The following is a 24,606-nucleotide window of genomic DNA, read 5'->3' on the forward strand; positions in this document are numbered from 1 at the left end:
AGCCCAGAGCGGAAGGGGCGTGGCCCGAGAGCGGAAGTAGCCGGGAGTCGGAAGTGCGGTCGCGCGTGCCGGCAGCTGTCTAGGAAGCCTGGAAATGAGACTGCCGTTGGAAGGGAAGAACAAACGGAAGAAAAAGGGAGGTGCGGAGGAAAGGTGAGTGGCGCATGGCACGTCTACCCGGGCGAAGGTGGGCGTTCGGGAGCTCGGGCGGGCGAAACGGTGGGGCGTGGCGTGGCGTGGCTGAGTTTGTGGCGTCGGTGTCTAGAGACGACCCAGACGACGGCGTTCGCGGGAATCTGACAGGAGACTATGTGGTTGGACAAGTCGCCAGCAGCTTGTTCCAGGGCAAGCGGCCCTCCAGAGACAGCACAGCTCGGCTGGCGTCCCTCTTCAGCTCTTTAGAGCCGCAGCCTCAACCCGTGTATGTGCCTGTGCCGAAAGTAAGTCACCGGCTTCTATTCCGAATGGCCCGTTAGAACGGCTTTTTACCTCGCAGGGCTTGGATTCTAGAGTGGGGCAGATAGGATTAATTTTAAGTAACCGTTCATTACTGGACATGCATTGGGAGAGAAAATTTGCAAATTTAGAAAGACAGCTAAATTATTGAAAAAGATGAGTTCTCAAACATAACTTCCAATTTTTAAAAGGAGACCACCAAAAAAAGGAAACGGGATGAGGAGGAAGAAAGTACATCCCAAATTCAGAGACCACTCTTGCAAGAACCTTTAAAAAAAACGAAAGCGAAAAAGAAACTTTCTGATGCAGACAAAAAGTTGGCACACAGGTTGGTAGAATTCTCTTAAGTTGATGTTAAATTAGATGGTAAAGAAATTAAGATTTTTGGACCTGCAGTATTCTTTTTTTTCCTCATTTCATAGTTCTAATTTTTACCAAAAAATTTTTATTATGGAAAATTTCATGTATATTCAAAATTTGAAAAGGATGAGGAGAACCTCGTATACCCAGCATCCACGGTTATTCATACTTGGCCAGTCTTGTTTCCTCTTTACCCCATTCATAGCTCCCTCATTAAGTGGAAGCAAATCTGAGATCTGTAATCTAAGTCTGTAAATATTGCAGCATGAAGAAGAATTTTGTTTTCTTAAACTTCCTAAGTCAGAGATCAGATCTCTGCCATTAGCTTATAAAAAAGTTTTCTTTATAGTTTATTTGATCAAGATCCAAATAGAAGTAACATCACAGGTTCCCAGGTAACTTTCCTCAGTCTGCGAAGCCACTCTCTTCAAGCCCTTTATTTCTCGCTTCTCTCTCCCCAGGTGATATTGCCTAGTCAGAGAGCTATTAATTGCTAACAGTTACTAAGCACCACTTTTCCAACTTCCTGCTTAGTGTATTTATGCACATCCTTAATTTCTTTCCCTTTCTCTTAGAGCAAGGTGTCTTCCTCTTTGTCCGAGATTAATTCAGTCACCTGTTCTGTGTATACCACAGACCTCTTCTGCCTCCTTCGGGATTGTGCCGTCAGGTATAGGCATTTTCTTCTCTTTCCTGTGTCTTTTCTCTGTCTACTGTACAAATACGCTCAAGATTCTCATCCTAAAAAGAGAAATCCAACAAAACCAAACCCTGTCTGTAGTCATGCTTCCCTGTTTGCTATCTACCTTTCCCTTGGTCCTTCCCTTCATCGTCAGGCTTTCAGAAAAATGTGATACTTATGTTCTCTTCCTTTTCTGGATCTGTTTTATCTTCCATGAACTTGTAGTCTGATTGTTTGCTTGTTGTGTTTGTTTTTCTACGATCTGGTCCAACTTCTGAAACAGTGCTCAGTGGAGCCATCCTGGCCTAGTTGCCATGTTTAGTAGACGGTAAGCCTGTCTCGTGAGTCCTCTCTTGCATTTCACATGGCTGCTTTTCTTTCTGCGGTTGTTAGATTTTTTGACAGCGATCTCTTCTGAGTCTCTTTGTTCCTTCTCTGTTATTGTGGGTACCTTTTTTTCCGACTGCCCTGTAAATGTTGATTTTCCTCAGGATTCTGTTTGGTCACCTTCTCTGGCCTTTTTTCTACCACTCATTCTGAGCAATCACATTTATTCCCATGGCTGCATCATTCCGATTTCTCTCCTGATCTCTTGACCTGTGAATCTGTTTGCCTGCTGGCATTTGCACCCGTATCTTCTATATGCAGTTGACCTTCGAACAATGGAATGGTAGGAGCAGCGACCTCCACACAGTCAAAAATCCACCTATAAGTTTGACTCCCCCAGAACTTAACTACTGATATCCTACTGTTGACTGTAAGATGTACCAGTACCATGAACAGTCGATAAACACATATTTTATATGTTATATATAGTATACTCACAATAAAGTAAACTAGAGAAAAAATGTTATTGAGAAAATCACAAGGAAGAGAAAATACATTTATAGTCCTGTACCGTATTTATCGGGAAAAAAAAATGCACTTGTAAGTGGAGTTCAAACCCATGTTCAAGAGTCAGCTGCACCTCAAGTTCAGAATGCTTCAGACTGAGCTGTGTATCTTCATCAAACCTGTTCTTCGGCACGAGTGGTACCACCAGCTTTCCAGTTGCCTAGGCCAGTGACTTGGGAGTCATCTTACACTCTCTCTCCCCTGCATATCTAATTAGCTGCCAAGTCCTGATGATGCAGTCTTTTAATTAATCTCTTTAATCTTTCTCTCCCTTTCCACCCCTCCCTTTCTCTAGTTGGTCTGTTGTCCTCTCACATACATGCAGTTATAACTCTCTCCTTACTGATCTCCCTTATCCAGCTTTGCCCCCTTCCTAATTATCTTCTGCTCTCTGCCCAAATGATCTGTTTTAGTCAGTCTCTAAAGTCTTCAGTGGCTCATTATTCTCCGTGGGTTACGATGTAAGCTCGTTTGCATTAACAGCCACGGTCCTTCTTGACCTGGTTCCTTCCTCACCATTCTGTCTTGGTTCCCTTCACTCCTGCTCGGTACTTTATATGCCATAGTGGACAAAAAACTCGAACCCTCTCCTTAGTGGAACTTAGGATCTAGTGGAAGAGTAATATTGGTAAAATTTACTGAGCACTATGTGCCAGACACGGCCTTTCCTCCTCTGAGAAGTCTTTCTTGTTTCTTTTATTTTTCTACACCATGTTCCCATTTTATTGTGAACTTTGCCTATCTCTTCAAAGGCTAGACTATTGAAAGGCCTTTAATAGTCTCTTCATTTTTCTATCCCCAGAGGCTGGAACTGAGTAGAAACCCAGTAAATATTTACTGAGTGAATGTATCATTTACTACCCGTGACTGGTACTATCCATTCTCTCCCCTCCTTAACATCCCGGTCCAGGGGCATCTGGCTGGCTTGTTTGGAAGTGCATGTGACTCTTGATCTTGGGGTTGTGATTTTGAGCCCCATGCTAGGTGTAGAGATTACTAAAAACAAATAAACTTAAAAAAAAAAAAAAAAGATCTGGGTCCAGTTCTCTGTTAGGAGTGATGCTCAGATCTCGCTTATCCGTGTGCACCATTTCAGAATGTACTTTTGACAAGCAGTCCTTTAGTTATTACAGAACTATTATAAATAGGAAATCTGGTTTTCCCTATTGGCCAGATTGCTTTTATGAAGTATTTTGCAGCCCGTATTAACCTTTATAGACCCCCTGGGAGTGCTGCAGTTCCCCTAGAGTTCTAGAGCCGAGAATGAACCTAGGCATTCATAGAGTGTAAACTAAATCTCCAAGAGCTTTAAATGTACCAACTTTTGTTGAAATGAACTTTGGTTGCTCTGCTATTACGTGGCGGTTTTAACGTATCTTCAAAAAATTGAGCTTGATTTTTTCTAATCTTGGGTTTTCTAAAGATACCAGTCACTTTTTGATAATACTGCTTTTTAAATTTAGATATATTTATGAATCATACATTTATATTTGGGAAAGTCAGAAGTAGGTGGGAATTTTTTTTTTTTTTAGGAGATCACGTGAGCTTGGGGAGGGGGTGTGCTCAGAGGGAGAGGGAGAATCTTAGGCAGGCTCCATGCTCAGCACAGAGCCTCCCAACTCTAAGACCCTGAGATTGTGACCTGAGTAGAAATCAAGGGTCCAATGCTTAACCGACTGAGCCACCCAGGCGCCCCAGGTGGGAAATATTTCTAATCCTTTTGCTTTGCCAAATACTACGCCTGACTTCCATGATTCTTATTTCTTCTTTTATTTTTGCTCTTTTTTTTTTTTTTTTTTTTTTTTGGCCTTGTAAAGGGAAAACGCTCTAGCAAGTGCTGATTTAGAAGAAGAAATTCATCAAAAACAGGAACAAAAAAGGAGTAATTCTCAATCTGGTATTAAAGTAGCAGATAAAAAAGTACCTGATGGTGGAGATCACACAGTTGTAAATCAAAGAAAGAAAATTGAAATCAACCAAGAAGAGGAGAGATTAAAGAACGAGAGAACTGTGTTTGTTGGGAATTTGCCTGTCACATGTAACAAGAAGGTAAGTGTGTAACCTGCATGTTGTAAAGATTCAGAGATGTTAATAATACATAACTTTGTTTACTCTTCCTTTATTGAATAAGTGCATAATTAATAAGTTATTAACATAGAATTTCATTATAAATGACTACGTTGATCATTCTATAGATTGATTCCAATATACACCCTCCTCTTTCCATTCCCATAGTCACTGCCCTAATTCAGGCTTCTGCAAATCTTACTTGAAGTATTGTGGTGGCCTTCTGTCCCGGTTTTTTCTTTCTTCCAGCTGTCTCTTCTGTTACACGTAACTAGAACGTAGACCGGAAATAGTGCCTAGCGCGTAGTAAGAGGTTCAGTGAATGTTGTATAAATGAAAGAATACATCCTAACTTCCGTTGTGTGGGATTCACTAAACCCGAAATCTGCCCTTTATTTTTATCGTTTATATGTAGTAAAGATTATAAAAGATTGAAAGACAAAAATGTTGTGTACCTTATGGGTAGTAACAAGAACTTGAGTTGTGTTTATATGAACATACATATGTATAAATTTCAGTAGAATTTTTTTTTGGTCTTCCAACTGAATAGTCAACTATTCCTGAAATATTCTTAAAATAAAACCTGGCAGTAAAAGATCATCAGACAGTGTACTTAATTCCTTTTTATAACACTTATTTGATGTTCTGAAAGTAAACTAAAGTATATATATATATACTTTTTTGTTTTAGAAGCTGAAGTCATTTTTCAGAGAGTATGGACAAATAGAATCTGTACGATTTCGTTCTCTGGTATGTGTTCTCCCCACCTTGAAATTGTGAATCTTAAAATGTATTGCATTTTAAGTCAGACTTATTAACATGTTGGTATTAGTGAGTTGGAGAAGCACAGCCTTTTGAATCAACAGGTTCAAATCCAGCCCAAGAGAAGAGGTGCTCTTAGTATATAGTGCTGACCCTTGGACTCTGTTCATAATTTAATGAGTTCACGTAGTGAAATGATATCGTTGTTGGAGGGTGGATGTGTGACTTTTGTTTGCAGAACAGCAATACATGTTGGGATGCCGGGGTCGCTCAGTCAGTTAAGCATCTGCCTTTGGCTCAGGTCATGATCCCCAGGGTCTTTGGATCGAGTCCCACATCGGGCTCCTTGCTCAGCAGGGAGCCTGCTTCTCCCTCTCCCTTCTGCTCCCCCTGCTTGTGTTCTCTCTGACAAATAAATAAAGTCTTTAAAAAAACAAACAAACATTAATACATGTTGAATAGCATTTCTAGAATCCTAGGCATTCAGTACAGGAAGTTCGTGTGACTACTGCAAATAGTACTTACACTCTAAGCATAGGCAGTCCAAGTTTTTATTTATTTTAATTTTTTAAAAGATTTTATTTATTTGAGAGAGAGAGAGGGGGCTTGTGCACACACGAGTGGGGAGGGATAGAGAGACGGGGAGAGAGAATCCCAAGCAGGACTTCCTGCTGAGCGTGGGGCCAGATGCAGGGCTTGATCTCATGACCCTGAGATCATGACCTGAGTCCTAATCAAGAGTCAGACGTTTAACTGACTGAGCCACTCAGGCACCCCAGCAGATGAAGTTTAAAAAAAAAAATAAAAAATCAAGGGGCGCCTGGGTGGGTCAGTCGGTTAAACATCTGTCTTTGGCTCCGGTCATAATCTCGGGGACCTGGGATGGAGCCCCGGATTGGGCTCCCTGCTCACTGGGGAGTCTGCTTCTCCCTTTCCCTCTGCCTGCTTTCCCCTGCTTGTGTTTGCACGCACGCTCTCTCAAATAAATAAAATCTTAAAAAAAAAATAAAAAATCAATTTAATGCTAAACCTTTATAGAAATAGATGGTATCTGATTTCACCCACTGAGCACTCTGTAGACCAGTTATAGCCATGCTCCTTGAAGTATGAAATAGCATCATTCTTTTTTTCTCATTCATATTTTTTAAATGTAATTAATGCATATTAAAATATAAGAAATGTTTATTCCTTGTTTCTAACTGTTCTTTCTCATGTGATTCTCTAAAATGAGGTTTCTCAGGGGCGCCTGGGTGGCTCAGTCATTCAGTGTCTGCCTTCGGCTCAGGTCATGATCCCAGGGTCCTGGGATCGAGCCCCGCATCGGGCTCCCTGCTCCGCAGGGAGCCTGCTTCTCCCTCTCCCACTTCCCCTGCTTGTGTTCTCTCTCTCACTGTCTCTCTCTCTCTGTCAAATAAATAAAATCTTTAAAGTAAAATAAAATGGGGTTTCTGAGCCTTGATACTATGGATGTTTTGTGCCAGATAATTCGTTGTTGTTGGAGGCTGCTCTGTGCATTAGAGGATGTTTAGCAGCATCTCTGGCCTCTACCCACTAGAGGCCGGTAGCACCCTCCCCACCCCAGCTGTAACCACCGCAGGTTTCTCCATTCATTGCTAAATGTTCCCAGAGGGCAAAACTGCTCACTTCTGTAAAAGTAGACATTTCCCAGGGCGCCTGGGTGGTGTGATCAGTTAATTGTAGGACTCTCTTGGTTTCGCCTCAGGTGGCGATCTCAGGGTCATGAGATCGAGCCCTGAGCTGGGCCCCTCACTCAGCACGGAGTCTGCTTCAGACTCCCCATCCTTCTCCCTCTGCCCCGCTGCACACTTGGCCCCTGTGTGTGAGCTCTCGTTCTCTAAACTAAATCTTAAAAGTAGACATTTCCCAAGGTTTTGGCACGGTCACCATAATTTTTGTCATGGTATTTGTTTCTCACTCACTTTTTTCATATATATTTTGTCTGCCTTTCAGAGCCCCGTTTCCCCATATCAGAACGTTCCCTGATACATCCACTTAGCTGTCTTCAGCACCCCTCTGCTCACGTCCACTTCTCCGCGGCCCCATCCGGTGCTGTGTGCTGATGTGCTGATGTGCTGATGTGCTGTATGAGTTCGTGCCACCCGGGCTGCAAGCCTCTTCAGTGCCTGGGACTGTTCTTTGGCCCACCCAGCCTATTGCTGGTATCCCTGCCTATGTTTTAGCTGTGGTTTTTTTCCCAAGAGGAGTGCTTCCTTTCTTTCTGCATTGTTCCACCAAAGTTTTCATTACCTCTTGCCAGAAGAGTTGCAGAGGCTTGTTATGGTTCCTACATTCTGTCTACCTCTGTTCAGCACACCGACTGTCAACTTAATTTGCCTAAAAATTCTTAATGGAACTCATGATCATTACACATATAGACACCACACCACACGTGTGTGTGCACATACGTGTACACACACACACACCCACACACACACCTTGGCCTAGTTTACCTTTGGGGAGCCTCGCCAGATTCTTCCCTGTCCCTGGATTACTGGTTTGTGTGTTGACCCTGCTGTGCACTCTCCAGCACCCTGTACTTCATCATAGTCCTTATGATACTGTTCCGTAATTGCTACGTCGTTTGTGCGCCCCACCTGACTGAAAGCCGTGATTGCAAATACCTGTTTGTCTTGCTCATCCCTGGGTCACCAGTACCTGCACGTTGTGCACATTAAGCATACGTGGAATTGCCTAAAACGCTCACATTTTTCTTGCTGTGAGTGAAATCTGTCCTGGTTCTCAGCCTGACACTCGTCACAGCCTCGTCCCGAGGCCCTTTGTGCCTCCACATGTCGCTCTCCTGCAGCCGCAGAGCTTCCCTCGGTGCTGATCATGCACTTGGCCTTTGTCACGCCTGTCCTTTTGCTCAGTTCGTTTGTTTGTTGGGAATTCTCCTTGAAGTCTCATTTTGCCCAGTAGGGTGCTGTCTGCGTTTCTGCAGGCAATTAAAATGTCAAGGGGCAGGGGCGCCTGGGTGGCTCAGTTGGTTAAGCAATTGCCTTCGGCTCAGGTCATGATCCCAGGGTCCTGGGATCGAGCCCCGCGTCGGGCTCCCTGCTCCGCGGGAAGCCTGCTTCTCCCTCTCCCACTCCCCCTGCTTGTGTTCCCTCTCTCGCTGTCTCTCTCTCTCTCTGTCAAATAAATAAATAAAATCTTAAAAAAAAAAAAATGTCAAGGGGTGCCTGGGTGGCTCAGTCGGTTAAACATCCGATTCTTGATTTCAGCTCAGGTCATGATCTCAGGGTTGTGGGACTGAGCCCTGCGTTGGGCTCAGCATGGAATCCACTTGGGATTCTCTCTCCCTCTCCCTCTCTTCTCCCGCCCCCGCTTCTGCGTGCATGTACATGCATGCTCCCTCAGATAAATAAATCTTTTTAAAAAATAATAAAAAATTTAATAAAGTCACTTATTCAAGTTTTTCTGATACTTTATACCATCAAGTGGTATTTTTTTCCCTCTAAATTATTCTTGTACCTTATGGCCTTATGTTATACGTACTCATTTGTATCTTCAATAACAGGATCTAGATGTTTGCAGGCCTCTAGAAGGCACCCAGTGAATGTGTTTTGATGACTGTCATTCACCTCTTGATTATTCACTGGGCCATTTCTCATGTCTTGTACTGTTAAACTGTCCAGTTGACTATATGTTAGCAGTCTGAACAGGACAAACTGAGAATTTCCTAATTTTGCTACATATCTAAAGAATGTAGATGCTAAATGCTAGCATCTAGAATCTACATGCTAAAGAAAGATTTCCAGAGGAGATTTATAGTTACTGCCCTAAATTAAATTGACATTCGTAGGTGGTCCTGGTCGGTGAACTTGCAGGGTCTATATCTTTTCCCCTTGGTCTTCTCGGTACCTGAGTGTACTGGCACGTTGCTGACAGTCACAGTTGTTGACTTGAGTCTCCATCTCCTCCACAAAGTTGTCCCTCCCTCCCCCCTTCACTGTTTTAAGTAGCTAAAGGAATACTGTATATGACTGAAAATAAAGTGAGCTTGAATGTAAGGGGGGTTCCCTTATTTGCCCGATTGAAGACAATGTTGACAACAAGATATGTTGTTGTTGTTTTTGCCAGCTGGCATATATCAACTCTTAGACATGGATGTCACATGGGTAATATGTCTTTACATTATTTACCAATTTAATTCAACATATTTAAAATCCTACAGGATTTACAATAAAATATTTAGAAATGTTGCCTTTTTCCAAGCTTATTTTATAAAAGTTTTCCTTATATTTTTCATGTGTGTTTTCAACATCAGTGTCCCCTCATGACCGGAGACTCCTTTGAGTCATCTGACACAGTTTGAGGGCACATTATGTTTACTTCCACCTGGATGGAGAGTTAGTGCCTGAGAAATCTGAATATGGTCCTATAGCATTGGAAAATTTTGTCCTAAGCTGCCAGATCCCATTCATACAACGTTAGGACGGGGCTCAGGTTCATTTTCATTTCATTCATTTCCCTTGAATGTTTTTAATCATATCACATCAGAATAAGGTATTTAGAATTCCATTAATTAAAATACAACTAATTTGAAGTAATATTTCAAATAATGAATTTTCTTTAATACTTTTTTTTTCTCTTAAAAGATTCCAGCAGAGGGAACTTTGTCCAAAAAGTTGGCAGCAATAAAGTAAGTTTATAATTACAGAAAGGGAGTAGTTTAAAACTCTCTTTCATTTTGGTTAAAAGTTGAGATCATGTTGTCATGGATTTTTGTATTTGGGTAAGACATCATACTTGACCATTTTCTTATGTTTGTAATAGCATGTAAACTTGTCAGATGTTTGTCTTTAAGCCTTAACAAAAATAGTAGAGTCACAGAAAGTATCATAAAATAACTTACTAGAAAATGTGCCATGAGAAATTTCAAGGATGTTTAATCGAGCATAGTGTTTGGAAGAGAATAAGAAAGTTTTGTGCTCAGATATTCCAGGGTAAGTCTTAAATACCGTATTTTATCAATTCTAAGGCACACATTTTCCCATATCTTAACATTTTGAAGTCAGGATGCATCTGAAGATCAGGATGCCCCCCCATGGTTGCTATTGGCTGGTCAGGTTTTTCCAGAGAGGACTCAAGTTTGCTTCAGTCACCTGGGGGGTGCCAGCAGCCCAAGACCACTTCAAGCTCTCTGAAGCTTTGGGGACCATGCTGGTAGTGTGGCTTTGTGGTTCATATTCTCAGGGGATTTTCCCCTACCCTCCTATCCACCTGGTGCCAAGGATGAGACATTCATGTTTCTTTACTTCTCATTAATCTTAAAAATTGAAATATAATTGACATATAACATGTAAGTTTAAAGTGTACAACCTTTATTTCTCATTTACTTTCAGTTCTATGCAGGATTTCCTATTAATCTCTAATCTTGGGTTTTTTTTCTAACTAGGACATGAAATAATAGATTTTACAAGCAGAGGTGTATCTATTAGATAGTTATATTAATAGGTACCCAGATTACATTTATATATAGATATAGTTATATTCGATAAAAGATAATAATATACTTTGGGGGCGCCTGGGTGGCTCAGTCAGTTAAGCGTCCAACTCTTGATCTCAGCTCAGGTCTTCATCTCAGGGTTGTGAGTTCAAGCCCTGTGTTGGGCTCTACACTGGGCATGGAGCCTACTTTAAAAAAAAAAAAAAAAAAAAAAGTGTATGGAATGGAAAGTTTCTCTCCTAGACCTTTTTCCCTAGTCATCCAATTTCCGGCCCCAGGCAGCTGCTATTTTTACTTTTTTGTATAACCTCCTAGAGACATTTTATGCATTTACAAGTTGATACACAAATACGTACGTTCCCCCCACACATAACTTTCGATGCGGTGGTATTCAATATGTGTACTCCACATTTCCTTTTTTTCCGCTTACTATAAACTGGAGATCTGTTTATCAGTGTAAAAATTGCTTCCCTATTCTTTTGCATCTCAGTATTCTGTAAGGTATACGATAGCTTGTGTCAACAAACTCTCCACTCATGGATATTGAGCTGTTTTTCCAGTCTTGTGGCCATTACAAATAATGCTTGAGTGAATAACCTTGTTCATGTGTAATTTTGTACATGTGAGAATTATCTGTAGGATAAACTTCTAGTAGTGGAATTGTTTGGTCAAAAGGGTATTTGCATTTGTAATTTTGACTGCTATCCCAGAGATGGTAGTCTATATGTATTCCTACACCTTTATAAATGTATGTTTTTGAGCTTTTCAGTGATAGGTGAAAAATGGTATTTGTAATTTCCATTTCTCTTACGAGCGAGCATCTTTTCATATATTCAGGAGTCTTTTGTGCTTCCTTTTATCTGAATTATTACTATCATTTGCCCAGGTTTTTGTTGTTGAATTGTTTCTCATTGATCTGTGGGATGTTAAGGAAATTAGCTCTAGTGATTTGAGTTAGCAAATATTTTTCCTTATCTTCAGTTGCTTTTTTGCTTGGAGGATTTTGCCATGTAAAACTTATTTTGCTTTTTCATATAGTCAATTCTTTTAGCCTTGTTTCTACTTTATTAAGGTATAACTTACCTTCAATAAACTGCATATATTTGAAATGTAAAACTTTATGATTTTAGCATATGTACGTGCTCGTGAACATACTGAATACTGGGGACCTGGGTGGCTCAGTCAGTTGAGTGGCTGCCTTTGGCTTGGGTCATGATCCCAGGGTCCTGGGATTGAGCCCCGCATCAGTTTCCTTGCTTAGTAGGGAGTCTGCTTCTTCCTCTGCCCCTCCCCTCCACTCGTGCTCTCTCTCTCTCTCTCTCTCAAATAAATAAATAAAATCTTTAAAAAAAAAGATACTGAATACTTCATCGCTCTGAGTATCATCACCCCCACCTGTCCTCAGGCAACCCCTGACCTGCTTCCTGTCTCTGTTGTTAGTGTGCATTTTCTAGAATTTTATGTAAATGGACTCATCATGCAGGAGTTACTCTATTAGCTACTTTTTTTGCTCAGTGTGATGATTTTGAGATTTGCTCATAGTGTTGGCTGTTCAGTGGCTTGTTCTTTTTTTTTTTTATTGCCCAGTAGTATTCCATGGTGTGGCTGTACCAAAATGTGTTCATCCATTGACCAGTTTGATGAATATTCAGGTTATTTCTGGGTTGGGGTTATCACAAATAAAGGTTCTAAAAATATTGGTGTACAAATTATTTTTCTTGCTAAAGTATTTGGAGATGTGGGATTGCTGGGTCTTGTGGTGGGTAGATGTCAATTTTCTAAGAAGCTGCCAAATTAATTTCCAAAGTGGTCGCATCATTTTATATTCCACCAGCTGTGTGAGAACTCCAGTTGCTTCACATCCTCATCAACACTTGATATTGTCAGTCACTTAATTTTAGCCATTCAAAAGGTTTGTCATGTGGTTTCAGTTTCTGTTTTGCTGATGAGTGAAGATACCGAGTGTCTTTTCACTTGCTTATTGGCTATTTGTATCTGTTCTTTGGAGAAGTGTCAGGTCAGAAATTTTGCCTATTTTCTGGTGGCTTGTCTTTTTTTTTTTTTTTAGAGAGAGTGGGAAGGGTCAGAGGGAAAGGGACACGGAGAGTCTTAAGCGGGCTCCACATATGGAGCCCAATACAGGGCTCAATTTCACAACCCTGAGATCATGACCTGAGCGGAAATCAAGAGTCGATGCTTCTTAACCAACTGAGCCACCCAGGAGCCCTGGCTTATTATTGAGTTGTGTAGAGTTCTTTATTGTGGATGTAAGACCATTTTTCTGATATATATGTTTTGGATTTTTGCCCCAGTCTGTGGCTAACTTATTTAAAGGTGTCTTTTAAAGAGCCAAAAGTTTTAAATTTTACTGAAGATCCAATGTGGAGAGTGTGGTTTTTTTTTTTTTTGGTGGTCTGGCCGAGGGCAGTGGGGTTCTCTGCTGTCCTGGTTCAGCCTCAGATGCGGACAGGCCCTGTCTATCTGTGTATCCATGCACCCAACCGGCCCTCCCTCCCATGGCAGCCACACTCTGCCTTGTGCCTTTGGTGGGTCTTGTGCTGGAGAACATTTCCTACTCCTTGCCCTGTGATAGGAGGCCTCCCTTCCTCTGGCCACAAGGGTATTCCCTGTGCCCTGGGGGTAACAGACTTTGCTGCCTCTGCCCCAGCAGCTTAGCCCTCTCTATAGGGAGAAGAATCCAGGTGGGGTTTTGTGCCCTTCCCACACTAGCCTTGGCCCTTCTCTTCTCCAGCCCATACCCCCATGGATGCTTTTGGGCTTACGCCTGCCCTCGGTCATTCCCGGGGACACCGGCAGAGGTCAGTGGAGCAGAGCCTGCTAGTGGGCATGCACCCCTGTGTTTGCGGCCTCTATAGAGATTCCCTTTCAGGCCTAGCCCACACTAGGCTTTAGCAATTTTTTAAGTCCTAGCTGAAATCGGTCCAGCTGGCTTCTCTGGCACCTGTCCTGTGAGCCAAAGCTGCCTGCTGTCTCCTCCGATGGGGCTGTCTTTGCTTAGCTTTCAGGCTGCTTGGTTTCCCTTCATCTTCAGCTCTGGTGGCTTCGGCGAAAGTTACCGTGTTGTAGGCTGTCCGGCTTAAGACTGTTTAGGGTGGGAATGATGCTATTCCTGGCTTTCTACCTTCTAGGTAGAAGTAGAACTCTAGATGCCATTAGTGTTTTTAAATCATCCATCAAGCTTGATACAAAACATGTTCTTGCCACAAGAAAGGAGCAGCACTGCATTCTTGACCTCTTCATTCCCTGTGCTCAGCGCGGGGCTTTGATCGTCAAGTAACAGTACAATTAAGAGTTTTTTAAAGTCACTTTCCATTCAGTTTGTCTTGGGGTTTGTCATAGTCCATGGCGGGCTGCTATAACAAAGTGCCACAGCCTGGATGGCTTTTACAAACAATAGAAATTTCTCAGTTTCAGAGGCTGGGGAGGCAGAGAATAGGATCCAGCCTGGCTGCCCTCCTGTGAGGGTCAGCTTCCTGACTCCTAGCCAGGGCCTTGTCACGGTGCCCTCGCGTTTTGTAGGTTAAACAGTAAGATAAACAGGGGCTAGGAGCTCTGTGGGGTCTCTCTTTTTGTTTAAGAGCCCTGTTCCTGTTCATGAGGACTCCACCCTCATGACCTCAGCGACGCCCAAAGGCCTCACCTTCTATTACCATCACGTTGGACATTAAATGGATTTCAACATATGAGTTTGGGGGGGATGCAAACATTACAACACTAGGCTTGCCCTAGGACGTGCTGATGAGGATGTTGTCAGCAGCTCTGTGTTGCAGGACCCGAGGAGGGGCTCTCTCGAGTCAGCTAGGCTTGGTTTAAGTCGTAGGCTGGCCACTCCTTGCCTTGTGATCATGGCACTTCTCTGAGTCTCAGCTTCCTTATCCATAAAATCAGAAAAGTAACACCCATGTCAGAGATGTGAGATTAAATAAAATACATAAAATGTCTAACATGGTGCCAGTATTATATTAGGCATTCAATAAACCATAGCTGGTTTTATCAATATAAAACTATCAGATAGTGTAGCATATAATTATAGAACCGCCATGAGAAATGCTCTGACGTTTCCTAGTATGTTTTTGGATGGTACTCATTTGTTTATTAGCATTTTTGCTACTTCAAAGACAATAGGTTCATGTCTTCAGAGAAGAATCTGTGGTCATTACTAGGCCCTTTTTGCTGATTGTTCACATCTAAATTACATGACCATTTTGCAAACCTAGTGAATTAGTGGGTGTAGGCATTGAGCAGCAATAGCTGCAGTCATTAAAAAAGAGTGAAAACCAGTCATAGCATGCTTCCTATTGAAAACACAGCCCTACCTCCAGTCCTGACAAAGGGGTCCAGTCTGAGTCCGATCACACCTCTGGATCTGGCTGCCAATTTGCCAAGAAATAGGGAGGACAGAGGTACATGTTGAACCATACTGTGGGCTTTCACTCCACAAAGTCCAGGCTTTGGAATATTTGATAGGTTGAACAGTAAGGTAGAGAGAGAAAAGGAGAATCCTGCAGGGGTGCCTAGGTGGCTCAGTCGGTTGAGTGTCTGACTCTTGGTTTTGGCTCAGGTCATGATCTCTGAGCCCTGGGATCGAGCCCCATGTCAGGCTCCCCACTCAGTAGGGAGTCTGCTTCTCACCCTCTGCCCCTCCTCCTGCTCCTCTCTCTCTCAAATAAATAAAAATAAAGTAAAAAGGAATACACATTTGAATGATAAAACTGTATAGACACTCAAGGAAATTTCTGTACAAGTGGGGGTGGTAGTTACCTTTGGAGGAGGGGAGGCACAGACAGAGGCTTTGGGATGGGCAGTGGCCGCAAGGGTACTGGTCTTTAATATTTCTCTAAGCTGTACAGGTTTGTGTAGCTTTTATTTTACAGTAAAAAGGACAAATCAAGTTGGCTGTCACGTCTATCTATCTATCTATCTATCTATCTATACACACACACAGAGCTACAGCTAAGATTCTCGTTTCTAGCCTTGTAGCATGGCACGGAGGTCCTGCTTGCTCTCTCGTAGTGATGACTAATAAGGCACAGGTGACATGTAAAAAGTTGTTATTTTTTGAGTTGTTACCGAAGGTTTATTAAGAGAGATAAAGCTTCCCCCAGGAATTCTTGTCATATGTGTTGATTGAGAGTGAGTAGGGAACAAGCTGTATTGTTTCAGTGACTTTGAGATTAACAGATTTTATATTGTCTTTTTTTGTTGTTGTATAGACGTAAAATTCATCCTGATCAGAAAAATATTAATGCTTATGTTGTGTTTAAGGATGAGAGCGCTGCTACAAAAGCATTGAAAAGGTAATTTTACTTATTTGAGATTTGAACAGAATGATTGCATTTAAGTATGTATGAGTACATGCTTTATTCTTTGGTTTGACTTTAGAGTGAGTATTTACAGTTAATATTTGGTGCTCATTTTTAACAGCCATCTTCCCCCTTCATATTTATAATACAGAAATGGTGCCCAAATTGCAGATGGATTTCGTATTAGAGTTGATCTTGCATCTGAGACTTCATCTGTAAGTAGTACTTGAGTTGTTTAAAGAACTTAACTACAGTCTCAGAGAGAGAAACGTTTTCTTCTGAGCTTTTGCTAGGAGAGGAGTGGAATCAGCAGTGAATGTGAGGGAAGCGGAGAAGGAGACACTTTTGCCCTGTGTGGTCACAGTGTTGGTGCCCAGAGCGGTACAAGGACCTTAGTCAACAGCTTCTGAGAACACGGTTCTCCCACCCCCACCCCTAGATCAAGTAATCAGAGAGAGGTAGCCTGCAAGGGATGTTGGAGATCATCAGGGCCAATACCTTATTTCATATACTGAGATTGAGAAAGTTCAGTTGCTCTTTAAACAGTTTTTGAGTCCCTACCCTGTGTCAGGCATGCAGTGCGGAGATGTGTGTGTGTGTGTGTGTGTGTGTGTGTGTGTGTGTGTGTGTGTGTGTGTGTGTGTGTGTGTGTGTGTGTGTGTATCTATGGTGTCTCAGTTCTCTAGAGGTTCACGGTACAAAGGTGAAGACAGATGGGCTGGTTGTGACACTATTTTATGACAAATACACGGGATGCTTTGTCAGCTTAGGAATGGGACACTTGGGGACGTGCCAGCAAGCAGGGACTTCTTGGGAGGGCTTTCAGGAGAACAGGTGCTCTGTCAGACTTGAAAGATGAGTCAGTGTTACCTAGGCCCAAGAAATTTTAAACAGTATATGTGGTGGGGGCCAAAAACTTAATTTGCTTAGGGAACAGCAAGAGCTTGATACAATTATGAGCAGGTGGAGTGTGAGGAGGAGCGGCAGTTAAGAGTTGCTGTTGGAGAACTAAGAGAGGCCAAATCATGAAGACTGGGCTGCCATGTTGAGGAGGGTGGATTTTGTCCAGGAGCAATCCCACAGGTTTAAATGCAGATTTGCAGTTTACAAAGGTCTCTCACAGTGCATAAAGGCTGCGTTGTAGGAGTTCACCACAGAATCAGAGAGTTGGGTCTCAGAGTGACCTAGTTGAGAAATGACCAAGGCCTGGTAAACCTCTCTGGCTTTGATCGTTGACCCATCCTGAGGGCCAGATCCATCTGCTGCCTGTGTTATTTAAATAAAGTCTTATTAGCACACAGCCATACCCATTAGGTTAGGTATTAATGTGCCATGACGGGCAGAGGGGGGTAGTTAGAACATGGCCAGCAAAGGCTAACATACTTGCTGTCTGGCCCAGTACAGAGAGAGTTTGCCCATCTAGCATGCCCTTCTTGAGCACGGCCATGTGTTAAGAGCTAGCTGTGAACAAAAAACTACTTCCTCTGGTGCTCACTCACTTTCAGGGAGGAAGACGGAAGAAACAATCAAACAGGGGACTGGTGTGTAGTCAGATCAGGAGATGGAGACCCGTCAGATACGTGGGGTAAGGGAAAGAGTGGATTTTAGGATGACTTCCATTTTCTGCTCCAGTGATTTTTATTAACCCTCTTTGTGTTTCAGAGGGACAAGAGATCAGTATTTGTGGGGAATCTCCCGTACAGTAAGTTTGTTTAAACGAATAAAGTACCCATTTATCATTAAAATAACAGGAAAATAACAACTGAGTAGTAACTTAATGTTTTGCTTTAAGATTAACATGAAAAAGCATAGAATATTAACTTGACTAATTTTCATGGGGCTTGCTCTATTAACTATATTATATTAACTTGCTATATTACTTAACATCTCCAGCTTTTTCTAAGGCGATCTTGTCCTTACTTGCACTTTGGTTGAATTTGTTTTTAGAAGTTGAAGAATCTGTGGTTGAGGAGCACTTTTTGGACTGTGGGAGTATTGTAGCCGTAAGGATTGTGAGAGACCGAGCTACTGGAATCGGCAGAGGGTTTGGCTATGTGCTCTTTGAGGTATGGGAGACTGGTGCGTTGTCACTGTCCTCTGAATGCGCTGGACAGGCTGTCACTGCTCTTTCATCACTCACACAGAACTGTCACCGTCACCTTCAAATTCCATCTTCAGAAACCTAAACTCCTACCCTGCCATAATAGAGTATTGCTCCTGTAATTGCACCTCACCAAAAGCCATGCTAGTTCCCTTTTTCTCCATATTAATGTCATTAAATAATGTTTTAGATATTGGACATTTAAGGTATTAAATCTCTGAATTTCCACCTTCCATGAAATGGAGAAAAGAATTGACTGTTCATGCAGGTAGAAGGAAAATTTTAGTGTTTGTACAAAATTGGTTACATTTGTCTATTACCCAATGTTTCATGCCTATTCCTTTAGAACATACATACTATTAGAATATACATACTACCTGATGGCACTTAAGTTTTTCTTCCCTCTACAAGCACCCATTAAAACATTTCCTTTCAGTTTTTTCTGTGTCTTTTATATAGCTGAACTTTTATCTGTGAACATATAAACATACTTTGCAACCTGCTTTGTGTTGTTTTCTATCGTGTAAGTATGTTCCATCAAGCGATGTAAAATAATTTATACTGTCTTTTCCCTAATGTTTCCCAACTGTTGGAAATTTGTAGTGTTCTCTTTTTTTCCCTGAATAATGAAACTGAAGTAGTTGTTGTTTTTTTCTTCAAATAGTTGCCTGCAGTTTTTGACTACTTCTTTAGGATAGATTCCCAACAGGCTATTACTAACTAGGTTGAGATGATGAGGGAGCAGAAGGCAAGCTGAGGACAAAGCACAAACACCCTGCAAACCCAGCCCCCCACCTCGGCTGACTCTCAGGTGGTGGCCCACCAGGATATGTCAGAGTTTCTGGGTGTCAAAGCGACCAGAGGCGTCCCTCAAATGAAAATCACTATTGATCACCATCCTGCCTTGTCATGAAGGCAGGCCGGCCGTAAAAGGCCCCATAGGAGATACTGGCGTTCCCCTTGCCTCCCCACGGCATCCTAGGCTATAGGTGGACGCCTAGTGTATGGACTGAGTTTGCCTCGCTGTGAAGGCCATGAGGAACTCACCATTTTTAACCCATGGAAAACACTAGAAAACCAATTTTACAAGGGGAAATTGCCCAATTTTGTGATTTAAGTAGTTAGTAGAGGACATTGACAGAAAACAGTAAAGATTGAAATCCATCATGATCTAAGTGACATTCCAACACATGTAGTCTTTACAGCCAACTTCTCTAGGAAACCCGTCCCCAGTTGAGTTTTAATTCAGTCGGGTACTGGTTTCGGCCGGCTCCCAGTGGAGGTCTTCTTGCCTGAAGTTAGCTAGACCAGAGATGTGGAGGGGTTCACATTAGACCAATGAGGAGGAAACCTCACACTGGGAGTCTTAAGATTGGCAGCTGTGCTAGTCACTTAGGTGGCTGTCCCGTGCCCAAAACAGAGGACTTTGTATGAGGACAGGAATGAAGAGAAGGCATCAGGTTTCTGGGTCTTCTTAACATTCCAGCCAGGGTACTAACTTCTGGTCAAAAGGCAGGCTTTCTCCTCCAGGTAGAGTAGCCCTGGGCTAGAGGATTGCAGCCTGAGCAATCAGCATGAGAGTATTCCAGTAAGACCGTACTCCTTTAAAACCCCTGAAACGAGAGTAAAGGAAGAGAAGAGAAAGTACTCACCAAGTTTGCTCTGAAGCTCGGGAGTCCAGATGAAAAAACTGAGCCCCACGTTGGCAGCCAAATGACATAGTTTTTGGAGTGTTGGTGTTGGGGTCCGGAGCCGATGACCAAGAAAGAATTCTTGAGATGTCTTTGGTGCAGAAAGGTGATTGTATGAAAGCATGGGACAGGAAGGTTGAAAGGGCTGCATTGTTAAGTGTGAGGGGTGGCTGATTATATACTTGAGAGTTTAAGGGAGGTAAGGACAAAGGGAGGTGTCCAAAAGGACACTAAAGAAGACTCCCAGGATCCTGGAGGCCTGGCTATTGTCAAGCTAAGGGAGTTTGTTTTTCCCTCCAGTGAGACATTAACATAAAGATAGTTGAGAGTTCCCTGGAGGAATGTTTTACTTTGCCTATCTCAAGTATTTGTCAATAGGCTGCAGGTTATAAAGAAATTTAATTTTATTTACTTACATTCCCTTTTGCCTCTGTTTCCCACATCACTGTGGAGGGGAGGGTGATGTTAGGGCTCTGGGAAATTGAGCCCATAGGTCTTCTGGAAGTTAGGCTATTGATAAGAATGCTTTTAATCTTGTAAATAACGAAGACAATTGTAAACTGATGGACACTCATGTCCTGCAGGACTGTGATCTCAGTCAGTTAACCATTTGTTTTTCCCTTCCCTTAGTTTTTTTTTTTTTTAATTTTTTAAAATTGTAATTTTTTTATTATGTTCAGTTAGCCAGTATATAGTAGTACATCATTAGTTTTTGATGTAGTGTTCAACGATTCATTAGTTGCGTATAACACCCAGTGCTCATCACAACATGTGCCCTCCTTAATACCCATCACCCAGTTACCCCATTCCCCCACCCCCCCCACCCTCTGTAACCCTCACTTTATTTCCTGGAGTCCAGAGTCTCTCATGGTTTGTCTCCCTCTTTGATTTCTTCCCGTTCAGTTTTCCCTCCCTTCCCCTGTGGTCCTCTGTGCTAGAGTGAAACCATATGATAATTATCCTTCTCAGCCTGACTTATTTCACTTAGCATAATTCCCTCCAGTTCCATCCATGTTGATGCAAATGGTGGGTATTCATCCTTTCTGATGGCTGAGTAACATTCCATTGTATATATGAACCACATCTTCTTTATCCATTCGTCTGTTGAAGGGCTTCTCGGCTCCTTCCACAGTTTGGCTACTGTGGACATTGCTGCTATGAACATTGGGGTGCATGTGCCCAGTCTTTTCACTGCATCTGTATCTTTGGGGTAAATACCTAGTAGTGCAATTGCTGGGTCATAGGGTAGCTCTATTTTTAACATCTTGAGGAACCTCCATACTGTTTTCCAGAGTGGCTGCACCAGCTTCCATTCCCACCAACAATGTAAGAGGGTTCCCCTTTCTCCACATCCTCTCCAACATCTGTCGTTTCCTGTCTTGTTAATTTTAGCCATTCTGACTAATGGCTAAAATTGACTGGTGTGAGGTGGTATCTCATCGTGGTTTGGGTTGTATTTCCGTAATGCCAAGAGATGTTGAGCAACTTTTCATGTGTCTGTTAGCCATTTGTATGTCTTCTTTGGAGATGTGTCTGTTCATGTCTTCTGCCCATTTTGTGACTGGATTATTTGTTTTTTGGGTGTTGAGTTTGATAAGTTCTTTGTAGATCTTGGATACCAGCCCTTTATCTGAAATGTCATTTGCAAATATCTTCTCCCATTCCGTAGATTGCCCTCCCTTAGTTTAAGGGTAACCAGGAATACCTGAGGAATGTCACACTTATCCCACCTGGGAGTTGGGTTGCAGAGTGTCAGCTTGTGCTTTGTCCTCAGCTTGCCTTCTGTTCCCTCATCAAAGAAATGTGACCATGTTTAATACTCTTGCCATGTTTTATTACCAGATAGCTTTTGTTTCCATCGTGACTGCATTGGAGTTACCTTACTATCTCTCTGCTGTCTACTATTACTTGATAAGTTTGTGAAGCCCCTTAACAAATATCTCATGAATGTTCAGGATTGTTAGCATTTAGTGGTTTTATATTGCAATAAAAGAGTAATAGAATTTGGGATCTAAACGGAGGCCCGCAAGGCATCTAGTTCAACGTCTCAGAGACTGTTCCCTTCTCTCAAGTCAGCTAACACAGTGGGGCTTCTGCAGAAAGAGCCTGGGAGAGGCAAGGTTGATTGGTTTAAAAGATTGCATGTGACTAATGTCATTGGCCAAAACTCTCCTTTTACAGTGAGAAAAATGAAGCTTGTTGGGTTGTGACAGGCAGCTGAATGCTTCCGGCGGGGGCGGGGGCAGGGGGGGACGGATTTCTTGAGGAGCATGATGAGAACAATACTTCAAGCACGGTTGCTGAAACCCGGGGGATCAAATCTCGTGGAGGTGGAAATGGGAGGGGTTTCTGTCTATGGGCAAGCTTGAAAATTGCTCTAACCCATTTAGGTCACAATTTTACTAGTTTCCTTGTAGAGGACTTTCTGGTGGAAATTAATATATTGATTTTTATTGCAGAATACAGATGCTGTTCATCTTGCTCTGAAATTAAATAATTCTGAACTGATGGGAAGAAAACTCAGAGTCATGCGTTCTGTTAATAAAGAAAAATTAAAACCAAACTCAAATCCCAGTTTGAAGAATGTCAGTAAACCTAAGCAGGGACTTAATTGTGCTTCAAAAAATGTAGGACCTTCTAAAAGTTTGTTTATTGGAGAAAAAGCTGTTATCATTAAGAAGAAAAAGAAAGGACAAAAGAAAATTGGACAAGCTAAGAAACAGAAAAAACAGAAGTAACCACCCGAAGATTATTTCGTTCCCACTGAGTACTGGGAATAAAAATATGGTAAACCCACGAATTGAGTTTCAGAGTTTTTTATGGATGGTGCGTGTGAAATGTGGAAACCTGTTCAGTTTATTCACATTGTCATAGCACCTTTGAAGCCTTTGTTTTGAGATGTAGGCAGATGAGTCACCAGTGATTTTGCGTTTCTGCTGATGGACTAGAGCAGTGTTCTCATACTTTTGATTACGATCTGTTGTAGTAGCTTTTTTTTTTTAAATATTTTATTTATTTATTTGACATAGAGACAGAGTGAGCACAAGCAGGGGGAGTGGCAGGCAGAGGCAGAGGGAGAGGGAGAAGCAGGCTCCCCACAGAGAAGGGGGAGCCCGATGCAGGACTTGATCCCAGGACTCCGGGATCATGACCTGAGCCGAAGGCAGTCGCTTAACCAACTGAGCCACCCAGGCACCCTGTTGTAGTAGCTTTAACTTTTAACTTTACTTTGTGACCAGTACAAACATGATATATTTAACTGACGTGTACTGGTCCTTACTACACGTGTTGCTTTCTGATATATGTATAGTTTTATAGATTTTAGACTTAGGGTAAACACTTAGAATTTTAGTGGTTATGTATTAGTGTAAGTTAGTGGTTATATATTAGTGTAAGTTAGAAATATGTAATTAACACTTCACATGGTTATTTCGAGAATTACTTGGGATGAGACTAAAGTGAGTAACTTAAAAATCTATATACACGCACACCTTAATACTGACTGGACCTAGACAGAGTCAAAATACTAATCTAATATGAATCCCAATCCCTAAGAAGAAAGGGTTTTAAGCACTGTTATATAATGGTCTCTAATTTTTTTTCCCTTTCTCTTGAACTTGTGAAAAGTGGAGTTCTGGGTTTTTATTTTCTTTCATCAGCATAGTAATAACCCAAGAATATTATATGAAATGTTGCTTTGATTTCTTAACCAGTAATTAAACTTGTTACTGAAGTCCTTGGCAAACTGTGTCCAAGCAGATTTCTACTTTTATTTCTGTTTTTTAATTTGAAAAAATATTCTCCCAGGAAAACTTGTGATTCTTAAATTAGTGTCATGCAATAGAATGAAACAGTCCTTCAAAAAATCCCATTTAAAGGATATTTTCTGATAAAATATGGTAATTAAGTCACAAAGTATAAAGTTCAACAAGGGGAGAGAATATCAGTGCATTCCCCTGGGGTTCAAGTTCATACTATGGCTGTTGCCCATCTCACAAATCTTACCAAGCTGCATCTGTGCCTAGGAGGGAGGGGGTGGGAGAAATCCATGGGTGCTGATCTGAGGCAGGCAGAATCTATGATACCATGTGTATCAGGTGAATAAGGGGATTGAGTGAGTTATTACTGATTATTTAAAAAAATCTTTCTTTTGGGCATAGCACCAGGAAAACCTAATGGTTCTTTAAAATGTAAATTGTTGAAATCAGAGCTCTATTTTCCTATATCCAGAGACTGGATATTTCATGTTTAGCATCTCCTATGGTGCTTAGAATCTAGTTTTTCATAAGTATAGTTTAGTAAATACTTATTCCTTGATAATCTTGAGCATTTTTGCATGTATTCCCAGTTAAACTTAACATAAAGATGCTTTGCCTATATAGACTGTCACTGTAGATGGAGACTATATATGGTGTAGAATTTTCTTGTGTATATTAGTGTCCATTATATCGTGTATAATTTACAGTATATATATAAATTTGTATAACTTTAGTCTTTAACATAGAGTGCTCCTTTTGGTCTCCAGGTTTTTGTGTAAAGAGCCCTGGACTAGAGTGTAGGGGCATCTTGTTCTTGACCCAGCTCTGGCTGTGTGTGTGCATGACGTTGGACAAGCCTCTCAACCTCTTTATCTAAGTATCTTGATTGGTGAAGTAAGGGACATGGACTAGAGCAGTGTTCTCATACTTTTTTATTACGATCTGTTGTAGTAGCTTTAACTTTATTTTGGAACCAGTACAAACATGGATATATTTAACTGACGTGTACTGGTCCTTACTACACATGTTGCTTTCTGG

At 41.8% G+C, this 24,606-nt stretch overlaps 1 protein-coding gene across 3 annotated transcripts; it reads left to right on the top strand.

Annotated features, from left to right (window-relative positions):
- Positions 1-22,607, top strand: RBM34 (RNA binding motif protein 34). 3 transcript variants are annotated; one of them, XM_027596984.2, is made up of 11 exons: positions 1-153; positions 266-440; positions 648-784; positions 4,210-4,441; positions 5,150-5,209; positions 9,844-9,887; positions 15,929-16,012; positions 16,170-16,233; positions 17,681-17,720; positions 17,966-18,084; positions 22,270-22,607. In XM_027596984.2, exons 1-11 carry the CDS (start codon positions 95-97, stop codon positions 22,546-22,548), a joined length of 1,293 nt encoding a protein of 430 aa, XP_027452785.2. In that variant the 5' UTR covers positions 1-94; the 3' UTR covers positions 22,549-22,607. The 3 variants fall into 3 exon arrangements, with proteins under 3 accessions (XP_027452785.2, XP_027452786.2, XP_027452787.2); XM_027596985.2 differs by lacking the exon at positions 5,150-5,209; XM_027596986.2 differs by lacking the exon at positions 17,966-18,084 and having other exon boundaries at positions 22,270-22,450.
- Positions 22,608-24,606: the final 1,999 nt, after the last annotated feature.

The sequence above is a fragment of the Zalophus californianus genome, chromosome 15 (assembly GCF_009762305.2).
Source record: "Zalophus californianus isolate mZalCal1 chromosome 15, mZalCal1.pri.v2, whole genome shotgun sequence".
Classification (NCBI taxonomy): domain Eukaryota; kingdom Metazoa; phylum Chordata; class Mammalia; order Carnivora; family Otariidae; genus Zalophus; species Zalophus californianus.